At 33.9% G+C, this 25,202-nt stretch overlaps 1 protein-coding gene and 1 long non-coding RNA gene across 32 annotated transcripts in view; one reads left to right on the top strand and one right to left on the bottom strand.

The window, feature by feature from the left end:
* SOX5 (SRY-box transcription factor 5) overlaps window positions 1-25,202 on the top strand; it is a 996,739-nt gene that overhangs the window by 683,582 nt on the left and 287,955 nt on the right. For all 31 annotated transcript variants that reach the window (XM_072798660.1, XM_072798680.1, XM_072798683.1 and 28 more), the window contains one exon: window positions 12,539-12,749. In XM_072798660.1, the coding sequence (XP_072654761.1) occupies window positions 12,539-12,749 (211 nt within the window). The remainder of the gene's footprint in view (window positions 1-12,538; window positions 12,750-25,202) is intronic.
* Window positions 3,350-23,254, bottom strand: LOC140617362 (uncharacterized). The gene is made up of 3 exons (XR_012017606.1): window positions 23,172-23,254; window positions 12,597-12,756; window positions 3,350-3,868 (listed from the first exon to the last, which is right to left on the bottom strand). It is a non-coding gene; the product is annotated as an uncharacterized lncRNA (long non-coding RNA).

Genomic DNA, 25,202 nt, shown 5'->3' on the forward strand with positions numbered 1-25,202 from the left:
TCTTACAGCACCTGAATCATTTGAGGAAGGCAGTATAATTTAATGATGACCAGCAAGGATCTTAAATTACTTGGGTGAATTACTCATAAGATCTGAATATTTTCATCTGTTAAATAGGAATAACAGTCTTCATGGAATTTCTCAGATAATTGTAAAAGATATGTCCATAAAATATTTAGAACAGCATCTTTAAGAACTCCAGGAGTGGTAGCTATATTTTTACTGAAAACATTAATGAATTTCAATAGATTTTGTATTTGGTCAGGAATCTGCCTAATAGTTTAGAAATATTTTTTTAAAGTCTTTACAACTGTAAGACTAAAATGACAAAATTTATATATAGCATTACTCATATAAACTGTGTGAAAGTAATCTTTGCAGAGAACCCAGTGTTTTACGTAAAGAATGCCAGTATCTCAGTGATTGTGTGCACTGCAAGATGATCTTTATATGCCCACTAAAACAAGCTCAAGAAATTCTGTTTTATACTATGAATAAATAGTTTAGCTAGCTAGGGAATTTTATGAGTATGTGGACTGCTTAATGCCTTATCTTTATTTTGGAATGAGAACTGAAGTTTGTGTTTCTTTTATCTCAAATTACTGCTTAAGGTCAACTCATGCTAAAGGTCCCTTTCAAAGAAAAAGTGTTACTTTTGTTGTAAACATAGAGCTTTATTGAGTGTCTTAATTAGTATAGAAAAGTAGGTATTTACCGCTTTTTTTTTTTTAATAAGAAGATGGGATTAGTCTAATGACATAATGGAATTAACTGACACTGGGCTATGAAATCAGCCTGATCTCATGAAGAGATGTACTGGTGAGGGACTCTATTCAAGATGGTACTAGAGTACAGGGGATGGAAATTAGCAAAAATGGAGAGTTAACTCCTAATCTATCCTTCCTCATATTACCTTTGCTGCTGTTTTGTATTTATAGTGTAAAGGAACCTAAACATTTGTTTGTAAGAGAATCTGATAGTGCTAATGTTCTCATGAAAAAAGAAAATCTTGATATGTCTGTCTTACAAGAAGAAAGAGGAATATGAAAGAAAAGTAGAAATATGGCATAATAAGTAATTGGTGTCATGTATTTATGAAAAATAATTCATTACTCTAATTCTTTTCAGACTTTGACTTTAAAAGTTTTATTTCATAATGAGGAGTAATTGAACATTCTTTCTTTGATCATTTCCCTGACTTATCACTTTGTAGAGAACCATGAAACTGTGAAATTTGAAAATTGAGTATGCAACAGAGATAAAAGTACACTAATGTCACATGATGTTTTATGGACTATTTTTTTTCTTAAAATAAAGTTTGTATTAGCTTATTTTAAAAAATGGGCCACCTTTAAAAAGTTTAAATTAATCTTTAAAAAATTGTTTCTATGAATGCAGTTTGATTTTACTAGAAAAATCTATGAAATTACTTGAGTATGCAAATATGTTGTTATTGTTGTTTTGGTAGGTAGGTGTGGAAAGAGGTTTGTCTCTTGTTAATGTCTTCTTCACTTCCCTATAAAAGAGACTGTTTTTTTCTATATTTTTGTATATCCTGTGTTTTGTTCATGATTATATCTTAATATAATGCCTAGAGCATACTTATTTTAACATATATATAGCTCTTGCCATGTCCTAGTTACCATTTTTATGAGTTTTATAATTTGTAATACATATACTTACTCATATAGTCTCCGACTCATTATTTTGTAACTTATAATCCGCTAATGATTCATTGAGGTAGGTAATAGTATAATCCCCATTTTATAGATGAGGAAACTGAGGCACAGAAGGATTAAACAACTTGCTAGTTAATCGTAGAACCAGAATTTGAGCCAAACCTATTTGGCTTCATTCTCTGTGCTTAGATGCCAACATCATTAACTACCCAGTGTTGACACCCAAAGTACTTTTATTGCAGGAATGAAAGAGAAACTTGAGTGAATTAAATAATATTTCTTAATTTTTAGTAAGCATTTTCATTGCTGTTAAATTCTAGAGATCAATGATATTATATAATAGCATATATGAATTCTTTATCATTTATTATCCCCTTTTATAGATTTGGAAACTGAGGTTTGGAGAGTTTAGAAAACTTGCCAAAGGTTGTATAGTTAGTAAATGACAGAGCCTGGATTTGAACCCAAGCATCCAGACTCCTGACTGTAGTTTGCTTGACCACTACTTTCTACTACTTTGCTGACGTCATATTTTATTTATTGCATGGAGGAATCACAATTTATTTCTCTTATCACTGAATATGTATTCAGTTCCCAATTATAAATGATGCTAGCAAACACTTAGCCTTATTAATTTTATCAGGTGTCTGCTCTGCATAAGAAACTGTGTTCATTGCTCTGTGGGATAAAAAGAAGTCATTTCTCAAACAGATCACAATTTGAAGATTCCTCATGTTTCATTTCTTCCTTCAGACTCAGAGTGAATAGGCATGTAGTCAAGTTTATTAACAACTATTGTAAGGATGTTCTGGAGGCTTCTTAGGAAAATGATAGATAAATTATTACACACAATTAGCAGCTAGTTATAATAAATGTTTTTTTCTTTATTTCTTAAAATAGTATTATATAATTCACAATTGTAGTGTGTTTGGAAGTGTTTTGATGTGTAGTCTAATTCTTATTTAGAAACAGCTTATGGTTGACCTTTGAGCCTTCAGGGAGGAGATCATCAAATGTCTTAAAGTGTACTTGCTAGATTGTTTAAACACAAGTAAGACACAGCACAGAAATCATCATCAGGAAGATAATGAGGCTGTCACAGCACAAAATGTTCTTTGTTTTTACAGGTTCTATTAGTTAATGTATTAGAATTCTCTAAATGCCACTTTTGCTTATTAAGTGGTTTTGAGAGCACATGAAAACATACAGTTATTCTTGAATGCAGCATTTCTGAGATTCTTGGTAAATGTGATTCTGAAGGAGTATTTAAAAAACAACCATTAGACACTTCTGCCCATGTAACATCCACATGCAAATGAAGAGATTTTCCAAAACTGTTTTTCCTATTTGTATAGTCTCTTATTGAATCAAAAATTTGCCCTTAAGTTTTGGTTTCACTCACTGGAATTAAATTAGATGGCAAATAGGACACTGGTTTAAAAAACAAGGAAATCTTTTATCATTGTGTTATTTTTATATTATATATCAGATTAAACCATTAATAAATTTGAATTCCATTTCTTTTTTTTTAATTTATTTTTTATTGGTGTTCAATTTACTAACATACAGAATAACCCCCAGTGCCCGTCACCCATTCACTCCCACCCCCCGCCCTCCTCCCCTTCCACCACCCCTAGTTCGTTTCCCAGAGTTAGCAGTCTTTACATTCTGTCTCCCTTTCTGATATTTCCCACACATTTCTTCTCCCTTCCCTTATATTCCCTTTCACTATTATTTATATTCCCGACATGAATGAGAACATATAATGTTTGTCCTTCTCCGACTGACTTACTTCACTCAGCATAATACCCTCCAGTTCCATCCACGTTGAAGCAAATGGTGGGTATTTGTCATTTCTAATGGCTGAGTAATATTCCATTGTATACATAAACCACATCTTCTTTATCCATTCATCTTTTGTTGGACACCGAGGCTCCTTCCACAGTTTGGCTATCGTGGCCATTGCTGCTATAAACATCGGGGTGCAGGTGTCCTGGTGTTTCATTGCATTTGTATCTTTGGGGTAAATCCCCAGCAGTGCAATTGCTGGGTCATAGGGCAGGTCTATTTTTAACTCTTTGAGGAACCTCCATACAGTTTTCCAGAGTGGCTGCACCAGTTCACATTCCCACCAACAGTGTAAGAGGGTTCCCTTTTCTCCGCATCCTCTCCAACACAGCAAATAGATCCTACACCCAAGAGAAGAAGGGAGTTAATAAAGATTCGAGCAGAACTCAACGAAATCGAGACCAGAAGAATTGTGGAACAGATCAACAGAACCAGGAGTTGGTTCTTTGAATTCCATTTCTTAGTGCATTTGTTAAAACCATCTATTTCCACAATGCAATTTTGACATAAATCTCAAGATTTTTCTAATCCATATAGTTAGTAGGAATCAACAAACATAAGCTTGTTTCAACATGTGCCAAAATGGATGTTAAAAAATTAAGTCAATGTCATTTCCCTCCAACATGTATTGGTCATTCTTAGCTCCGCATGGTTGCTGACTCTTCTCCCTGCCCTACATTACCACCCACTTTCCCCCTTACAATGTTACCTTTCAGCTCTCTTCTCAAATCCATTCTGTTCTATCACTTTCATGACTGCTTTATTCACCACTGCAGGTTTTCCTCATTTCCCTCTTTGCCCAACTCTTAAGAGTTTTTCCTATACCAATAGTCCTCAAACTCACTGAGTATCAGTCTCCCCTGGAAGCCTTGTTAAATCGCATTGTTGGGCTTCACCCTCTGAGTTTCTGATTTTGAAAGTCTGGGGTGATGCCCGAGAAAAATGTATATTCTCAGGTGATGCCAGTGATATTGGCTTCCAGACTACCCTTTGAGAATTTTATTTATATAAATCACATGTCTTGTATTGTGTAGTCCCATGTGAATGCATTGTAAGATAAAATACGCTTTTAAATGTTTATTTAGTTTTCTGATCAATAATTAAATACGAGACTATGCTAACATTTCATCTCAGTGCTTGGCAAAAAAAGAAAAAAAAAGGCAAACCAAGTTAGACTTTTGTTGAATTTCCATCCGATTGCACAGGGAAAGAATCTTTAAGAGATTCCATATTTTTAGGCTTTGAAGAAACATCAAACAGCTTCTATTTGCACTGTCCAAAATACATTAAAAATCTTTGAAATATAGACTAGATCCTATATTTGAAATATAATGGAGCCATTTATATAAAATAATCTTTCACCTAAACTTGATGAGGCTTGTCACTATTTAAAATATTAGATCAGCCCCAAGAGTGGATTGTATCTGCATTACAGAGACAGATGAATGTTTAAGGTTTCTGCAGTATTCTTTAAAAATTAGAACTAAGCAAAATATGGAGTATAGAACCTTCCATAGATTATAGAGCAAAAAGATGCTAATAAATATTTGAGTATTTTAGAATTTCTGTCTATTTTTAAGATTGTAATAATTTAATGATTTGAAGGTTTGAGAGTACTAATATTCAGGAATTTCAGTATCATAAAATATTGAAAAATATAAAATATAAGCATTTCTTAAAAACTGACTTTGGATTCTTACAAAACCAGCATCTTATGGTCATAATCCCCTAGGGAGCTTAAAAAAAGCTACATATATATACACACACACATACATATATATACTGGTCACTGGATAGACTTATGAACCACTCATCTAATATCTGGATGATACTATCTACTATCTTTTTTTTTTTTTTTTTTTAAAGATTTTATTTATTTACTCATTCAGAGAGAGCGAGAGAGAGGCAGAGACACAGGCAGAGGGAGAAGCAGGCTCCATGCAGGAAGCCCGACGTGGGACTCGATCCCGGGTCTCCAGGATCACACCCCAGGCCGCAGGCGGCGCCAAACCACTGCGCCATCAGGGCTGCCCTACTATCTACTATCTTGTACTTACTTAAACATTAAAAATTGCTGATCTTAAAAAAAATAAAAATAAAAAAAGAATTGCTGATCTTAAAAAATTCAGCAAATAATACAAAGGTATTATCAGTGGCTTTTTACAGTATATAAGGTGAGAAGTTCTGATAAGCTCTGTCTCTGTAGTTAACTATGAAAATAGCCCCCCCAAAATGCTTCTGTTAGTTTTCATTTTGTGAACCACTAGACTTAAGTATACATCATGCAGGGTTTTTGTTTTGTTTTGTTTTGTTTTGTTTTGTTTTGTTTAGCAAAAGTTTAGGAAAGATTTTATATTGGATAGCTTTAACACCAGCAGTAATCACAAGTATAACAGACAGCCTTCAGAGATCTCTCTCTGTAAGTTCTTACTTTTGCTTTATAGGTCTCAGGAACTGACCATATCCTATTCCTAGGATTTGATCACATTAACCAAAGAAAGAAAGACTCTTAATGTTTTCTATTGAGCTTTTTTAAGGATTGATTTTTGCCTCAGTGTATCCTTCATATGTTTACATTCTGTTTTCAGGAAAATTCATAGTTGAAAATTGACCAGGTATGCTTTTACAAATGGTATATTCATTTATAAAAGTTAGCAATTTGTTCTGCTTTCTATTTCAAATTTATGTGTGCATTACCACGAGGTGGTTACTGAATAAGAAGAATGATCACCATTAGCAATGCATTCTCTTCAATGTGTTTGTTATTCTTTAAAGTATAATTAAAATACTAATCTCTTCTAAATGCTTATTTTAAGAATGGTAAAAGTTTAATTTATTAACATATATCTTTAGTGAAGTTTATCTGAATAAAGCATCAATGCAATCTACAGTTGAGGCTCTTTTTGCAAATATTGTGATCTTTTTAAAAACATCTAAATATATATATTGATGAGTTTATACTGCAATTCTGAGAAGATGCATATTTGATCAGAGCCTCTTAACCTGGAATCTATGGTTTATAAGAGCTCTTAGAGGATTTCATGGAGGAAGTTCACATTTGGAACTCTGAAGGTAGAAAACTAACTCTCTAAGACTGTATATGTAATTGTGCATGCGATTGCCTGGTTTTGTGTCTTCTTGTATGCATGTGCATATGTGTTTGGGAAAGCATCTATAACTATTAAGGTATCTATAATCCAGAAGGATTACTGATTTAGGGTATCATGCAGAACTTTTATGAAAAATTACCATAAACAATAAGACCTTAAAAATAATTGAGTTTTTACACAATAATCATGTATTGTTTTCTTGTTCTAAATTAAATTTGGCATCTCCTAACTTGACAGAGTAGGTTACATGTAGTGCAATTTAGTTTCAAAATAAACATCTGTGATAATATATATTTTTACCTATTTTTAAAAGAATCTAAGGAATGGCCAAATAATATAGCTTTTTTTGAATTGAGATATGACATACAGCATTTTATTAGATTCAGGTTCACAGTAACATTTCAATATTTATAAATAATGTGAAATGTTCATAGTAAGTCTTGTTAACAACCATCAACACACAGTTACAAAACCATTTTTTTCTTGTGATAAGAACTTTCTAGATCTACATTCCTAGCACTTTCAGATACACAACCAGTATTATTAACCATAGTCACCATGCTGCACTTTACATATCCAGGACTTATTTATTTTATAACTGGAAAATTTGCATGCCTTTACCCATTTCAACCAAATAATATGGCTTTCAAGCTATTTTTCAAACTTTGTTTTGCCCCTCCCTGTTGATATTTAGAAAAACAGGACGTTAATGGAAGAACGTGGCCATATTAAAACTTGTTCAGCACCAAAGCACTTTCTGTATGTATCTGTAGTTCATTATGTACTACCTCTATTCAATACCAAAATTCATGAACTTGCATTAATGAAAATCTAGTTAAAGAGAATCTAAACTTTCTGTACTTTTTTTTGTCTAAGTTCAAAACTTTGTTGTACTAGAAAGGATGCTAGAGATGCCCACACATTTTGTAAAGATAGGTTAAGGAGCACCTGACTGACTTACTTAGTGGAGTGTGTGATGTGCAACTCTTGATCTTAAGGTTGTGGGTTTGAGACTCATGTTGAGTGTAGAGATTCCATAAAAATAAAATCTTTAAAATAAAAAAGATTAAAAACTCATAAATGACTGAGCGTCATCACTTTGAATAGTTGCTTAGAGATCAGGTCTGTGTTTGGATTAAATAATTATTTAAATTTTAAGGTTCTTTATTTTTAACATGGCATAAACCAGTGGATATTTAGATGGATTCTAAGTCTAGAATACAGTTAGATTAATTTTAATGCATTTATATATTTTTTTCTTTATGAGTTGAACATATTGGGGGCAAAACCCTATCCTTTTCATAATTATTCAGCAGATGACAGTACATCTTCTACACCTATAACATTGACATAGACATACTTAGGTATTTGTTGTTGTTGTTTTCAAGGAGAGGTAATATAAGCACTGTGGTTGAGGGCTCTGGTGCCCAACAAGTTGGAGGTGATTATCTATCTTTTATTAATCATACAATCTCAGACATTTACTTCACTCCATGTTCCCCAATTTATCCAGCTATGAAATGCAAATCATAATTAGGCATGTGAGAAGAATTAACTGAATTAATGCATATAACACACTTTAAATAGTGCCTGACACAAAGTAAATATTCAGCAAATATTGGCTATTACTCTTACCAATTATAGTTGGATAGACAGACTATTAAATGTAATGTTCTTGCTACCCTGTATTAATTTGATTTGAGCTTATAAGACCGAAAAGTAAATATGATCATGTATTTCTTGAGGCTAGAAGTCAAGAATGAAATCTCATTTGGACAATGAAAGAGACATATATATGTGATTGAGTCACATATAACCTCCTTTTTCAAATGAATTAGCTCTTCTTAATCACCACATTATCTAAACTAAAATTTGGATATTAATGTTGAAATATGTTTCTCAAAGTGTTCATAGTAAAACGCTATATTTAGAATGAATTAAGAATGTGATTGTTTCGATTTTTAATTTAAATTCTAATTAGTTAACATATAGTGTAATAGTAGTTTCAGGAGTAGAATTTAATGATTTATCACTTATATATAACACTCTATCACAAGTGCCCTCCTTAATACCCATCACCCATTTAACCTATCCCTCTCTACCTCCCCTCAGTTTGTTCTCTATTTGTGAGAATTTATCTTATGACTTGCCTTTCTCTTTTTTTCTCTTATGTTAATCTGTTTCATTTCTTAAATTCCACATATCAGTGAAATCATATAGTGTTTGTCTTTCTCTGACTGACTTATTTTACTTAGCATAATACACTCTAGCGCCATCCACCTCATTGCAAATGACAAAATTTTGCTCTTTTGATGGTTGAGTAATATTCCATTGTGTATAACTACCACATCTTCATCCATTCATTAGTTGATAGACATTTGGGCTCTTTCCATAGTTCCATAGTTTGGCTATTGTTGATAAAACTGCTATAAACATTGGGGTGCATGTGCCCCTTTGACTCAGTATTTTTGTATCCTTTGGGTGAATACCTACTAGTGCAATTCTGGGTCATAGGGTAGGTCTATTTTTAACTTTCTGAGGAATTTCCATACTGTTTTCCAGAGTGGCTGCACCCAGTCTAAGAATGAATTGTTTTGAAAGTTATTTAAATAAAGATAGATACACTAGGGAGATCTCTTCCTTTGTCTTATAGCTCCAAAGGTGACAAAGGGGGCAGGATTAGGTAAAGCCTTTTGAAGTGTAACAAAGGAAGATTATCAGCTGTGTTCTAAAAGTTTAGAACCTTTTCTTATCATTAGACCTTAGAAATCATATATCACAGTTCTGAAAACTCTATGGAAAAATACTGAAGCTGGTCTTCAGCACTCACAAAAACTTGATGAAATATATTTTTTTATGGTGTGGACCACTAATACTTTGTTAGTAGACTCTCTGGATGTTCACCTACCAGCAAAGTGAAGAGGAAATGCAGTCGTTACTTTAGGTATCATAAATGCAATCCTAGGGAAGAAACCGAAAGCTATAGGATTTTCTTGACTAAAGACTGGGCCAGTGCTCTTTAAAAAGCTCTTCACCATGCAAATGAACAATGGAGTCCCTCACTGAAACATCTGTTAGCTACATACAACTACTCTTAAAGGGATTAACAATGCTAGAGGCTGAAATGTAATCAGACAGGTGAAATAGTGATAAGATAAAATACTTGTGCATGAAATTGCAGTGATAATTTTTAATACTGTTGTGTAACTGAGTTTAGAAAACTTGTGAAATGATGTTAAATTCTTTAAAACATGTCCTTCTCTTTTGCAAGATGTATAAAAACTAGGGATATGCAAAAGGGATGTTATTTTATCTTACTTTATTTTGAAATATTTTCAGATATTTTAATAGATGTGATGGTATACAATTTGGGTGTCTTAACCCTCTACTGAAGATGCTATAGAAAGATATATGTAATTTTCAGTTATGAAAAATGAAGTTAGCTGCCAAATTCTTGTTTGTTAATTTTGGCATCATATAATGTGAAAACAGAGTATAGAATAGAAATGTTCAAAGTGAAGCTAACATTGGGGTTTTTCCACCTGACCCTGGAAATAAGTGAGAAGAAAAATCTGTGGGAATACCGAGGTTTTATTATATTCTGGTTTGAACATGAATCTGAGCTAATGTGTATTATGGGCCATTCATAAAAATATTCCTTAGTTTACTGAATGGATTTGTGATTGCTCTTGTCGGGGATGTGTGTGTATGTGTGTGTGTGTGTGCATGTATGTGTTTATTTATGGGTTTGCTTGTATTAATGTGTGGGTTTTAAATAAATAATTCTAGAAGTGTACCTTCACTTAGTCTGCAGGGGCTTGTAATGATTACATTATGCATATTGACTTCTAAATCCAAGTACATTATAAGCGAAGATTCATGTTTGAAACTATTGTCTAAAGAATATTCATTCAACACCTACTAGTGTTTTCCACATATTCTGTAATGTGTGGAAGAAATGGAAACCATTTTGGGTGTGGAATTATAATATTGAAGATTTTGTTTGCACACATTTTTTACTTTTACTTTCTCCACATTTCCTTTTTTTTTTTTTTAAAAAAATTTTTTTTTTTTTTTAATTTATTTATGATAGTCACAGAGAGAGAGAGAGAGAGAGGCAGAGACACAGGCAGAGGGAGAAGCAGGCTCCATGCACCGGGAGCCCGACGTGGGATTCGATCCCGGGTCTCCAGGATCGCGCCCTGGGCCGAAGGCAGGCGCCAAACCGCTGCGCCACCCAGGGATCCCTCTCCACATTTCCTAACCCCAGCCAAGAGCTGACACTTGCACCATAGCCAATGTCCTTGTATTCACTATTATCTATTAACAAAAAAAAATCATATAAACAGATTATGATTATGTTCGTGTTGACATTTCTATTTTTAAAAATTAAAATGACCACTTTATCAAGTATTCTTAGTATATTTTTAAAATAGTCAAATATATTAGAATTAACTTTTAAAACATTAGATATCAAATCAGGGTGATTCATCACTTTTCTAGGATCAAGACATCCTATTAACACATCTTAGAGAAAAAATGTATAAACAGGATCCCTGGGTGGCGCAGCGGTTTGGCGCCTGCCTTTGGCCCAGGGTGCGATCCTGGAGACCCGGGATCGAATCCCACATCAGGCTCCCGGTGCATGGAGCCTGCTTCTCCCTCTGCCTATGTCTCTGCGCCTCTCTCTCTCTCTCTGTGACTATCATAAATAAATAAAAATTAAAAAAAAAAAAGAAATGTATAAACAGGGATATCATCTATTAATATTATCCTGAATTATCCTGAATATTAGATGTGTATACACTCAAATATATTTTAATGGGAACTTTTAATATTATACAATTAAGAAATACACTTAGAGACTAACTTCCTCCAAGATCTTAGGATACAATTTTATTTTTAGGAAGAGATATGCTTTGTGGGTAGTCAAAGGATTATGGAAGTAAGACATTATAAAAAGAAAATCTTTAAGTAGTAAAATTAATTTTTTTAATCATTTCGATATCACTCCTCTTGTAGATGTCTGAAAAATCAATTTAATGCCTATTCGACAAAAGATACCCCAAGTATTTTGATAGATGACTAAGGCTGGTCAAGAAATGATGGGGAAGATAATAATAACAAAAAAACACAAATACATGTTTAAATTTTAGAATTATAGAATAAATCCTTTTCATACACATACACAATTATGAAGAGGGAAAGATTGCAAGAAACTTTATTTTATAGGGCATATGAAGCTTAAAGTGCAAAACAGGAAAGAATATTGACAGAAACAATGCTTGGGGTAACAAATGAAATTGGAAAGAACTTTGACATAAGCAGAAATAAGCTTTCAATATTCCTATCTGATGTCAAAATAACCTGTGTAGCTGATGCTTTCTTAAAAGCATGAGAGGGAGGTGGAGAACTAAAAACGGTCCCTGCTTTAATTAGGAGCAACCATCAAGAAGAGGCAGCTATTTAAAACAAAAAGTGAAGTGCATAATGTTACTTGTTTAAATATTACGATATCTTAAGGAAGGTTGAGCCAGATGACTGGTGCATATAATGCCCATAGGAAAATCTAAGACTTTCAAAGAAAAGCAGAAAAAATACATCTAATCAATATAGGCTTTGTAGAAGGCTTTATTGCCATGTTCTAGGCGTAAGGGAGAGGGTCTCCATATTTTTGTTTCTTCAGTGAATTGATCTTTGACTCACTCTGTGCCAGCCTGTACATTTAATGCATTCTTTTTTTTTAAATTTCTTTATTTATCTTACTCTTGCAGAGTGACATTTCACTTTTTCATGTTTTAGCTAAATAAGCCACGTAAGCAATTTAGAAAAAAAAAAAAAAAAAGCTCACTGAATTTCAAACAAGTTTTTTTTTTTTTTTTCCTTTGCTTTCTCTTGCAGGAAGTTGATGGCAATAAAGTTATGTCTTCATTTGCCCCACACAACTCATCTACCTCACCTCAGAAAGCAGAAGAAGGTGGGAGGCAGAGTGGTGAGTCCTTGTCGAGCACGGCCCTAGGAACTCCCGAACGGCGCAAAGGCAGCTTAGCTGACGTTGTTGACACGTTGAAGCAGAGGAAAATGGAAGAGCTCATCAAAAATGAGCCAGAAGGTAAAGGCTAGAAAAGGAAACAAAGTGGTTGCTGTTTCCTGATTTTAATAGTTGGATCTTAACTTCTAGTTCTCTCTTTTGACTTATACTCAAATTGGGACAAAATGGAAACCTAATGCTGTGAAGACGGATAGATTTTTTCCCCCCAGAAACATCTCAATACATCTGTCCCAATTTTTTAAATCATTAATTTCTGTTGTGATGTCTTCCTCATTTGCACACATGGGTAAGTTGTGGTTGAGTAAAACTTAAGGATTCAAGAATAGAATGTGACAGCGGAGCCCAGAATAGGCACCACCTACATCCCAAATATCTGCAGGCTAGCTTGTTCATCTTCAGCTTTTGTCCCCAAGGCCATATTACAACTTTATTAAATTGTATAACCTTTATACATGAATGCATCTTGTGCTACCTTAGTTTAGTCTCTTTCTGGTATAGTCCAAAATTAATATGGTTGGGTCTATTCTATATTTTAAAATTATTGATGCTCTAATTCTGTGGTCTATGCTGAAGTTCCCATTTTTATTCAACTTCCAGGATGCCTTTCTTTTAAGATTTCATCTTCCAAATCTATTTAATAGTTACTGACAGCAGCCTATAGGAGGTATGCACAAGAAATAATCTTAGGATTAAAGCAAACAAACAGCTGATACTGTTTATAGAATTTGTGCATAATTGATAGTCACCCTATATGTTATAGATGTTTCCACCTCCTACTTAAACCTGTGTTCTTCCTAAGTTTGGATGCCACATTACACGTAAGAACATGCCTCCTATTTAAAAGTCAGATGGAAATTTCAAACAAACAAACAAACAAACAAAAAATACTGACATAAAAAGACATATTTTACACCAAAAATATACTGCATTTATACTATGTAACACTCGGTTGGGCTCATTTCTAGTCTGTTGTTAGGACACTGGCAAATTAGGAGTATATATGGCACAAAATGTATGTTAACCAGTATATTTGGGAGTCATATGGTAATTAAATATTTCTGGGTCCCTACCAGATGCATAGCTGGGACATGGATTTTAGTTATAATTTATGTAATTCACATGATCTTACAGTTGGAAAGAATTTTAGAGATAATCTAGTCAGCCAAAGACTTTTGGCTTTCATCCACATGGAGATAAAAATGGGGTTTTGAGGAGGACCTAGACAAATTTTTTTTAATGTGCTGGAATTTTTCTTGATATTAAAAATACTGTCTTCTTATTTAAGAATTGTTTAAAAAACCATAAAAACTGAAAGGGAAAGGAAAATTGCTTAAATTTGTAGCTTTCTGATATAACAACTCTTAACCTCATGATGTGTTTTTTTTTTTTTAGTTTTGCATATTCTGTTAATTTTACATGATTAATTTTACGTTTTTAAAATCATGTTGTATCTTTTACATTGTCATATATTATCATCAACTAAAGCCCACAGTTTATTCAAATTCCATTAGTCTTCAAGTGTGCTTTTTCTGTTCTGGGATGCCATCAAGGATAACATGTTACATTTAGTTGTTATGTCTCGTTGGATTCCCTTTGGCTGTGACAGTTTCTCAGACTGTTTTTGTTTCTGATAACCTTGAAAGATTTGAGGATACTGTTCAGGTATGCTGTAGAATGTCCGTCTGTTGGGATTTATCTGGTGGTTTTCTCTTGACTAAACGGGGACTATAAGTTTGGGGAGGAAGATTCCAAGGTAAAGTACCTTATTGTAACAGCATATCAAAGGTACATACTCTCTATATGATTTATGAATTTGATGCTGACCTTAATCACCTGGCTGATACAGTGTTTGTCAGGGTACTCCACTGTAAAGTTACTCCCTGCCCCTTTCCATACCACACTCTTTGGAAGGAAGGTGCTTTGTGCAACCCACATTTAAGGAGTAGGGAGTTATGTTCCCCCTCCATCAGAGTAGTTTCTACATAATTTATTTGGAATGCCTCTGTATGGGACATTTATGTCTTATCCAACGATTATTGATTTATTCAATCATTTATTTATATCAATATGGAGAGCATGGATGTTTTATACTTTGACTTAAAATCCAATTCTGCTTTATTTTGTTATTCATATTGTTTCAGCTTTGGCCATTGGAAGCTCTTTCTATTGACTTCTATGTCGTTTTGACATACCACTGTGCTTCTGGGTCATTGTTTCTTGAGTACTTCTTTACTTTCTGGCACTATAAAGTGCTGCAGACTCATGTTGTGTATTTCAAGCTCCAGTTCAAGAATCAATCATTTCTCTAAGAAGCCCTGGTTGCTCTTATGAGAGAATAGTATTAGAAGGCCAAATCTGGATACAAGGTCTGTTCTTTGCCCATAAGGAATCATTTCTTTATGTTAGGGCCTCTTGCCTGACAAAGCAAGGGAATATATTTGTGTACTAACCTGTATACACACATATCTATAAATATTTCTAAGTCTAATTAATTGTCTATATATTAAGCTAAACATGAGTTCTTACTACTGTCTGCAACTGTAATCTGTTTCCACACAGATTCCAGCTTCATTCCTTGTACATTCCCACCCCAACTATTAGTAACCTAGATCTGATCACCCACCATCCATTTACTTATTGTTCAATTCCAGTGTATATATATATAACGGTATCGGGATTATTAACTGATATTACCATGGGATACATCTTCATCAATAGGGCATAGTACTTACATGCAGTTCCTTTTGCCTTTAGTTTCACAGATTCCATTTATTTCCAAAGTTACTTAAGTAATTTTTCTTCCACTCTATTCAGGGAGATTTCCCCATACATTTGTAATATGATTAAATTATTTCTGTAGTTTTCTCTTGGTATCACTCAAATTACCAAATAATCTTATAGAATCTTCTTACATCAAGATTCAGTCTTCTTTTTTTAAGAATCAGTCTTTATGTTGTACATGTCTACATATTTTGACAAATTCCTGTTGCCACTTATCCACCATTGCAGTGTCATTCAGAACAGTTGTTTGATAACCTTTAAAATCCCCTGTACCTTCTTTATCCATCCCTCCCTCTTTCCCTAGAATTCCAGACAATCATTGATCTTTCTACTATCTCTGTAGTTTTGCCTTTTCTAGAATGTTATATCATTGCAATCACACAGTGTGTAGTCTTTCAAACTGGCTTCTTTCACATATCAGTGTGCATTTAAGTTTCCTTCTTGTCTGTTCATGGCTCATTTCTTTTTAGCACTGAATAAAATCCCATTGTATGAAGGCATCACAGTTTGTTTATCCATTCACCTATCAAAGGACATGTTAGGTTTTTCAAGTTTTTGGTTAATAAGAATAAAGCTTTTATAAATATTTATGTGAAGGTTTCTGTGTAGACATAAGTTTCCAGCTCAACTGGGTAAATACCTAGGACTATGATTGCTGAAATGTATAGTAAGATTATACTTAGATTTATAAAGAATTTCCAAGCTGTCTTCCAAAGTGGCTGTGAGATTTTGCATTCCCAGTAGCAACGAATATAAGTCCTTGTTGCTCCATATCCTCACCAGCACCAGCATTTGATATCGTCAGTTCTTTGGATTTTATCCATTCAGATTGGATTGCAGTGGCATCGCATTGTTGTTTTAATTTGTAGTTCCCTGATGACACATAATGTTGAGCATCTTTTCATATATGTATTTGTCATTTGTATGTCTTTGTGTGTTTACATTGCTTGCTCATTTATTAACTGAGACTTTCTTTAGTTGTTGAGTTTTAAGAGTTCTTCGTATATTTTGGATGCAAGTCCTTTATCAGATATGTGTTTTGCAAATATTCTCTTTCAAGTTGTGGCTTGTGTTTTTTTTTTTTTTTTCTTCTTCTTTTAACATTTTCTTTTGCAGAGCAGAAGATTGAATTTTAGTAAAGTCTAACTTACCTCTTTTCTTGTGTTGATCATACTTTAGATGCTGTAGCTAAACATTGCCTAGCCTGATGTCATTTAGATTTTATATTCTGTTATTTTCTAGAAGTTACACAGTTTTGTGTTTTACAGTTTAGGTCTGTGATCTGTTTTGAGCTGATTTTTGTAAAAGATTTAGGTTCTGTGTCTAATTTGTGTTTTTGCATCTGGATGTTTCAGCACCGTTTATTGAAAAGGCTGTCACATCTCCATTGAATTCCCATGTTCCTTCACCAAAGATTAGTATTTGTGTGGATCTCCCTTCTGCTCTCTATATTCTGTTCCATTGATCCATTTGTTTATTCTTTTGCCAACATCTTGCAGTCTTACTTGCTATCACTTGAATGTTGGGTAGTGTCAATCCTCCAACTTTGTTGTTTTACTTCAGTATTGTGTTGATTATCCTGCCTCTTTTGCCTTTTCCTGTGGACTTTAGAATTAATCCTTATATCTATAAAATTACTTCCTGGGAAATTGGGAAGAATTGACAACAGTATTCAGTCAGTCCTTCTATCCATGAACGCAAAATATTTCTCTATTTATTAAGATTTTCTTTGATTTCTTTTGAGTTTCAAAGTTTTATGCATATAGATCCTGTACATATTTTGTTACACTTACATACAGTATTGTAAGTATATTGTATTTTATTATATTATTAATTTATTTAATTGAGATGGGGAGTGGCAAAGGGAGAAGGGGGTCTTATGCAGAATCCACACTGAGCACAGAGCCAATTGTTCAGTGCTGGTATAAAGGGAAGCAATTAGCTTTTGTATATTAACCTTATATCTTGTGACCTTGCTGTACCTGGTTATTATCTCCAGGTGTTTTTGTGTACTTTTTACATTTTCTGTATAGACAGTCATGTTATCTATGAATGAAGATAGTTTTAATTCTTCCTTCCCAAGAAATACACTTTTTATTTCCTTTTCTTGTCTTACTGCATCAGGTGGCTTCCAGTACAGTGTTGAATAAGAATGGTAAAATGGGACAACCTTGCCTTGTTCTTGATTGCAAGGAGAAAGCTTCAAGTTATCATCATTGAAATATTAGCTGTGGGTTTTAGGTAGATGTTCTTTTTCAAGTTCAGGGAATTCCCTTCTATTTCTAGTTTCCTGAAAGTTTTTTTTTTTTTTTTTTTTTTTTTTTTTTTTTACCATCAATGGTTATTAAAATTTGTCAAAATTTTTTCATCTATTGTTATGATGCACCTTTTAAAATTTTTATTTGAAATTTCCATTAGTTGACATTCAGTGTAATATTAGTTTTGAGTGTACGATATAGTGATTCAACATCTCCATATATCACTCAGTGCTCATCACAACAGTGTACTCTTTCATCTTCACTAACTATTTATCCCTCACCCACCTCCTCTTTGGTAACCATCAGTTTGTTCTCTATAGCTAAGACTGTTTCTTAGTTTGCCTCTCTTTTTTTTTCCCCTTTACTCGTTTGTTTTGTCTCTTAAATTCCGCATATGATTGAAGTCATATGACATTTGTCTTTCTCTGACTGACATTTTGCTTAGCATAATACTTTCTAGCTCCTTTAGTGTGTTCTTATGATGTGGTTTTTTAATGTTGAACCAACCTCGCAAACTTCAGATAAATTCCACTTAGTTGTGGTTTATAATATATATTATTGGATTCAATTTGCCAGTACTTCATTAAGGATTGTTGCATCTATGTTCATGAGAGATATTAGTATATAGCTACTGTGTTTTTAAAATTTATTATTTATTTATTTATTTTTGCTGTTTTTTTAATGCAATATTTTATCTGATTTTTTTTTAGTAGATATGCTGGATTCATGTAATGAATAAGGAAGTGTTTCCTTTGCACATTATTGTTTAACTTTTGTTTGAGATATGTTTGTGGGCCAGATCTAAGGTCTAAGAATAACTATCACTATAGTATTATATATTGCATTACAAAGTAATTTGGTTTTTTTTGCGGGGGAAGGGTATCTTTAGATGAGGTTCTCCATGGAAATTTGGTGTGTGACCTTGCTATTTCTCCAGTGTGTCATGTTGGCTTTCAAGTAGTTGCACAGACTCTTAATTTGGAGGTATAAGACAGGCCAGATCCAAATGAATAACTACCAAAAGGAAAAAAAGACAGTAGACATTGCCTCCCATTTAAGGTATTGGAGCTTAGGAGAAAAATATAATTTCTAGAAACAGCTATGCAAGCAAAGGAGCAGATGGAGCATCCACAGCAGAGAGTTGACATGAAGAAACATCACTATTAAATGTGGATATTATATTGTCTCATTATTGTATTTCCCACAACTTTTTTGAACTTTTCCATCTACAGATATATTAAAAGCTCAGCTCAAGAGTGACTTGCTAAGGAATGATATAAAGATATTGAGAAAAATATACAGATAGTCTTTATGGAAGACAGGAATTTAAATTGAACATGGCTAACATGTAGAAGCCTGAGTTCCAGAAAGATACTTTATATATAAATGAAACCACTAAGATGCATTTATGTTTACATACACAGTATTCCTAAACCTGTGCTTCAAATACACAGAAATGTAAATGTACTCACTTTCATTGATAAAGAAATTTGCCATGGCAACCCTGTTTATTTAATGGCTGCAACAATTGAGAGATATGTCAAGCAGCAATTATGTATTTCAATTAAATGATGTTCTTTTTTTTTAAGATTTTATTTATTCATTCATGAGAGACACAGAGAGAAAGAGAGGCAGAGACACAGGCAGAGGGAGAAGCAGGCTCCATGCAGGGAGCCTGATGTGGGACTCGATCCCGGGACTCCAGGATCATGCCCTGGGCCAAAGGCAGACGCTAAACCACTGAGCCACCCAGGGATCCCCTTATATGATGTTCTTAAGTAAAAATATAGAAAAGCAGAAAATCATATCATAGGAAAACAACAGAATGTTGACCATAGTTTATTTAACTCTAAAGAGGAAAAAAAATGGGGAAATACATCCAGGGAGATGTGTAAAAGTCCCAATAGTAAGTAGAAAGTTACATTGACTTTAAATACTCCATTAATCATAGATATGGTTGGGAATGAGAATGGCCACTAAAACCTGACATCATCTAAGCATTAGAACAATGATACTGTATATAGTATCAAACGATCATAGCTCTGTGATGTACTATAGCATCAAAAGAATAAAATAGGAATAAATTTAACCAAAAGAACTACAGAACTTACACTCAAACATTACAAAACACTGTAACAGCTTTGTGATGAGAGCAGCAATATGACGATGAGGAGACCAGAGATAGGGTGAATGGAACTAAATGTTAAGCTCACAAATATATGCCACAGAAAAATCCTTTCTTCCCCCAAGCTATTTTTTCCATTGTTTTTCAAAGGCCATTAAAATGAACAGCAGGTTGTAATGAAAATTTCATTAAGCCCCAGCTAAATCATTATGAGGGTGCCATATTCATGCCTTTGCTTCCTCTCATTGAAGGGGAAAAGCAGATTTCAGTAGAAAGTCTTTATTATTTGCGACCTTGTCCCTGCCAACAGCAAACTAACAAAAATTCAGAAGTTAGAGGAGAATGGTGTGTCATACAAAAGGAGGCCACCAAGGTGAAATGGTTAGAAAGAAAATTAGATTTGCTTATGAGTTGAAGAAAAAAATGGCTCTCTTTTATTCCATCTAGCTTAGTTTTTCAAGCAATTAAGATATTTCAAAAGTCGTAAGTAGAAGAAAAATATACTAATGTATCTTTGTTTGTATCTTTTTCCTCCATCAGAAGTGGTGCCTAGTGTTATTCAAAAAAGACTGGCATGAAAGACTTATTTGTCCAGTATCTCTAAATGACATATTTGGAATGCCAAACTTCATAAAGCCAGAACTTCATAGCTCAAAATATCTGCCCTATGCAATATAGTTACATTATACTTGGTAGTAACTAAGCTCTATCAGTCTTTAACTATCAGTGGCTAAGAATAACAACAAGGTTTAATATTATAGTATGGGACATGTCATGTCTGCATCAAAACATTAAGTTATAATGTATTGGTGGGGGAAAATGTAACATATATTAAGTACATATCATGTGTTAACTATAGTGTTACATAATTTATAAGAAACACTTCATTTAATCTCTACATAAACCTTATAGCCAAGGCTGCTATGTATAGCCGTCGTAATTTCAGGAAGTGCCACTCACATGAACTAAATATTCTTATTCTTATCATCTCCATTTTCAGATGAGGAAACATGATTAAATATGTCACAGTGTGACTAAGTGTCATGGTCATTATTCAAACTGAAGTCAATCTAAACTATAATCCATGCTGTTAACCACTAGTTATACTGTTTCTTCCAATTAGGAATTTTGCCAGTAATAGTTTAATGTTACTTTTTAGCCCACATGTGCCCAAATTCCTTTGAAATATTAAACAATAAAGTAGTACTTAATAATTATCTGCCAAAGTAAGTTCCTGATGCCTCAGTGGTGATCAAATTTCCAGAAAGTTTTAATTGAAAATCAGCTCAGTTTGAAATGTTTTGAGTTTAAAGTGCAAAAAAAAAAAAAAAAAAAAAAAAAACTATGCCTTGGAGAGTACCTTAATAAAAACTTGTTTTAGGTTTTATTATGTCTGGGAGCAAAATAGTTGTAGAATAATAGAAATTCAGAATCAGATAAAATGTAGACACATTTTGGGACTCTATCCTCATCTTTGAGAGAGACAGAGACAGAGACTGAGACTGAGATGTGCCTGAAATCCCACAGCAGGTGTTGTTAAAGCCATATGAGGATCCAGTCCACATCTTACAGGTCCAGGTCCATTTCTTTTCTTGTTCAGTTGCCACATACATTCAGACTTTCTTTTTTCTCCTTTTCTTGGACTTTTATACATAATGTTAGTACCTTAGTTTTTCTTTTTTTTTTTTTTAAGATTTTATTTTTTTATTCATGAGAGACCGAGAGAGAGAGAGAGGTGGAAACATAGGCAGAGGGAGAAGCAGGCTCCATGCAGGGCACCTGATGTGGGACTCGATCCTGGGACTCCAGGATCACGCCCTGGGCCGAAGGCAGGCACTTAACTGCTTAGCCACCCAGGCGTTCCAGTACCTTAGTTTTGAAGAGTATTTCACTATTCCTTAAATGTGATGGAATCTAAGGCAACCAGATATCTTAATTTACCTAATAAAGCCAAGATAGTTACCCACAAATGTCCCGAGTTCTCAAGTTATGGTAGCTAGGGCTGATCTATAAATGTAGATCAGCATTAAGTTTAGTTGGTCAGAGTCAGGCCTTAACTTGATTTCATTTGAATTTGGGGTCATTAACAGCACAGGTGAGAATAATTTTACCTTAATGAGACTTTAAATACCTCACTCAGAATTGTTTCAGATGCAAGCATTATAGCAGGCCTCTTATTTTAACTTTTCTATATTAACATCAGCACAGCACTGTTTTCAGTATCTCTTTGCGATGGCCATTTCAACTTACAAATTTACATCTCTTCCTTCCAGTAACACAACAAACAAAACTCACTTTTTCTTGATTCCCATCATCTCTGTGTAGTTCTGTTCCTCATCTCTCCAAGTCTCAGTTGCTAGAAAGAGTACTCACTGCTGTAATTTTGTAACCTTTTTAAGTACTGTGATTTGCCTCCATTGTCACCCTTACTGTAATGAAATTGTCCATATATTTGTCAGTTTCATCCCCTACATTAAACTCCTTAAAAGTGAGGTTAGGACACATAGTAGATATTCAAAATATTTGTTGAAATGATGTTTTTACTTCCTCCAGCGTTGCCCCATGGCTGTCTTGGGGATGAGAGTGCAAAGACCTTAATAAAGATAGGACTCTTCTGACAAGATATTATGTGAACTACCTCATTTAATCCTCAAAATCTTTGAGGTTAACATGATTTTGTATCTTAAAAATGAAAAACAGAGGCTTAGTAGTTTTTTTTTTTTTTTTTTTAAGAGAGAGAGAGCAGGAGACGGAGGGAGGGAAGGAGGGTTGTGAGGCTGAGGAAGAGGGAAAGAGACTCTTAAGCAGACTTCACTCCCAGAGCCAGAGCCTGACACATGAGACTCCATCTCAGGACCCTGAGATCATGACCTGGACCAAAATCAGGAATCAGATGCTTTAACTTCTTGAGCGACCTAGGAGCCCCCAGAGGCTTAGTAATTTGCTTATGTTCTTATTATATAGAGGAACTAGAATTGGAACAAAATTACTGTCCTCCACCAAACTACTTGGCAGTAAATATAAGACTATAATATGATCTGACTCAACCTCTTTTTTTTCCCTTAATGTTATTTTTACCACTTTTCTAAGGTGCATATTCTTGTGCTATCTTATCAAACTGCATGTGGTTCACTCAACACTGTATTTTTAATACCACTATACTTTTTCATGTGCAGCTTCTTCTGCTTTTTAATGCCTGCCTTTTGTACCAGTAAATTGTTTTTCACCTTTTAAGAGTCAATACCTTCTCTGAACACCTTTGTCAGAATTTGGCTTATTCTATTCTATTAGCACTAATCCACCTCTATTAGTTCTTACCTCATTATCACAATTGTTTATTTACCTCCTGTCTTCCATTAGAGTATGTGAATGAAGAGTCCTTAGTTTAATTACCTGTGCCTGTCTGTTTCTTAATAATGGGCTTGACACATAATAGGTGATTGTTTATCTGAACTGGTATGACAGTTAACCACTAATTGACACTTTGTAGCCTTTGGCAACTAACAGTCCCCTAAAAATTGACTAGGCTTCATTGTCTTTTTCTTCTGGTTTTAACATTCTCTTTTCTTCATATCCTATTTAGACTCTTCCTTGACCTCTATCTCATCATCTTGTCTCTTCCAAGCTTCTCATTATTTAATCTTTGAGATCATTACTTTCAGTTCTTTCTGTGACTTAGAGGCTCAAGTTTTGTCTTATGTCACAAAACTAGATACTAAAAAAATCAGGATAGAAAGGTAAAATACACACAGAATGAAAACTTTATATTCACATTAAGCTTTTAAATGGCTGTAATATTTCACATTTTGCTAAGGAAGTATGTTGGTCTTATCTATGCATTAGTGGCTATAGACAATAATTCTCCCCTACAGCTGTAGGTAAAGTGAAAAGTAAATTGAATTGATCTATGAATAATTTTCCAAAATTCAAAGCTCAAACTGATTCTTTAACAGTGTGTCAGCATAACAGAGACCAGCACACCCTTTTCTACGTGTGTTGAGTTGGCATGGGAGAGGGAGTTCTTATTTCTTATGATGGGCTCAAAAGTGAGGGCAGCTTAATTTTGGATCTTCTATTCTACAAACCTATCCCTGCCCTCCCTCCGCGCCAGTTCATGTTAAAGAGCTTTGGTGAAAGAAAGATGACTGATTCCCTTCAACACCTTCCCTGTTCCTCGAGTCTTCCAAGAACTTTAGCATGTTACCTCAAGGGTAGAATTTCCAAACACAGGATTCATGATGCATTTAAAAAATTTTAAATATGAATTTCTTGTGTAAAACTGAACCTCTACCTTATTATTTTAATTGTAAAAAAGTACATTTTCTTGCCTTTAAGTTGCTATAATGACTATGTTAATGTAATGAATATCTGCCTTCAGCTGGCAATGCTAACTGCCCTACTTTCATCAGAAGGTTGTCGAAGGAAACAAATGAGGTAATGCACATGAAAGTACTTTATAAATTATAACCAACTTGGAATTGTACCAGTTATTGTCATTATCACATCTTGGCTAGTTAAAGACAATGGTACTTTAGGCATGCTGGAAACATTATATAGTTTCCAGTGTTGCTTTCCCAGGATGCTTTTATACACTGGAAAAAAAAACGTGATTCAAGCCTGCAAAATTCTGGAAATTTAGGTTATGTACGGTTGACAACAAAAACAACAAACCCAACATCCATAACAACCCTGGGATAGGTAGTTGCTTTGATTTTATTTATATAAATTCCCCTAAATAAAATGTGGTCAGGCAATTTTCTACCTCAAGGAATTACTATTCAAAATGAAAGAGAAATTTTTCTAAATTGATACGGATGAAGTTGCAAACTGTGACCAACATGAAACTAGCAGAGGCATTTTAACATTGCATATGTAGACTTCTTATATTCTTATTTCTACAATAAATATGAATGTGTGCTGAAGACAAATTCTAAGTGAGGGCTCCGTTGGCCAAAGTTTCCTAATTTTCTAAGATTTTTGCTTTCTTTTATGTGGTTTATTTATTCTTCCTTTCCTCCCCCGTCATGCTTTTTTCTTTTCATTCCTTTTGTGTGTGCATGTGTGCGTGTGTGTAGTCCTCCTTTCAGATCCCACATATGCTTGGTTTTATTTAGCATCTTATCTGTCAGTGTTCTTCCTTCTTAGAGTTGTGACGCCCACACCACCAAAATTGTTGTGCCGTGATGAGTGTACTCCTTGTGTGTAAGAAACTGCATTTATTTGTGAAATTTTGTTTCTACTAGAACCAGACTTTGTCATTATTTACACAACTGGAACTTCTTTTTTCTGAACTTGAGAAAATCTTTGCTCACAATTTATATTACAAGACCCTAAAGGCACAACCTATTA

This window comes from Canis lupus, chromosome 25 (genome assembly GCF_048164855.1).
Source record: "Canis lupus baileyi chromosome 25, mCanLup2.hap1, whole genome shotgun sequence".
NCBI lineage: Eukaryota > Metazoa > Chordata > Mammalia > Carnivora > Canidae > Canis > Canis lupus.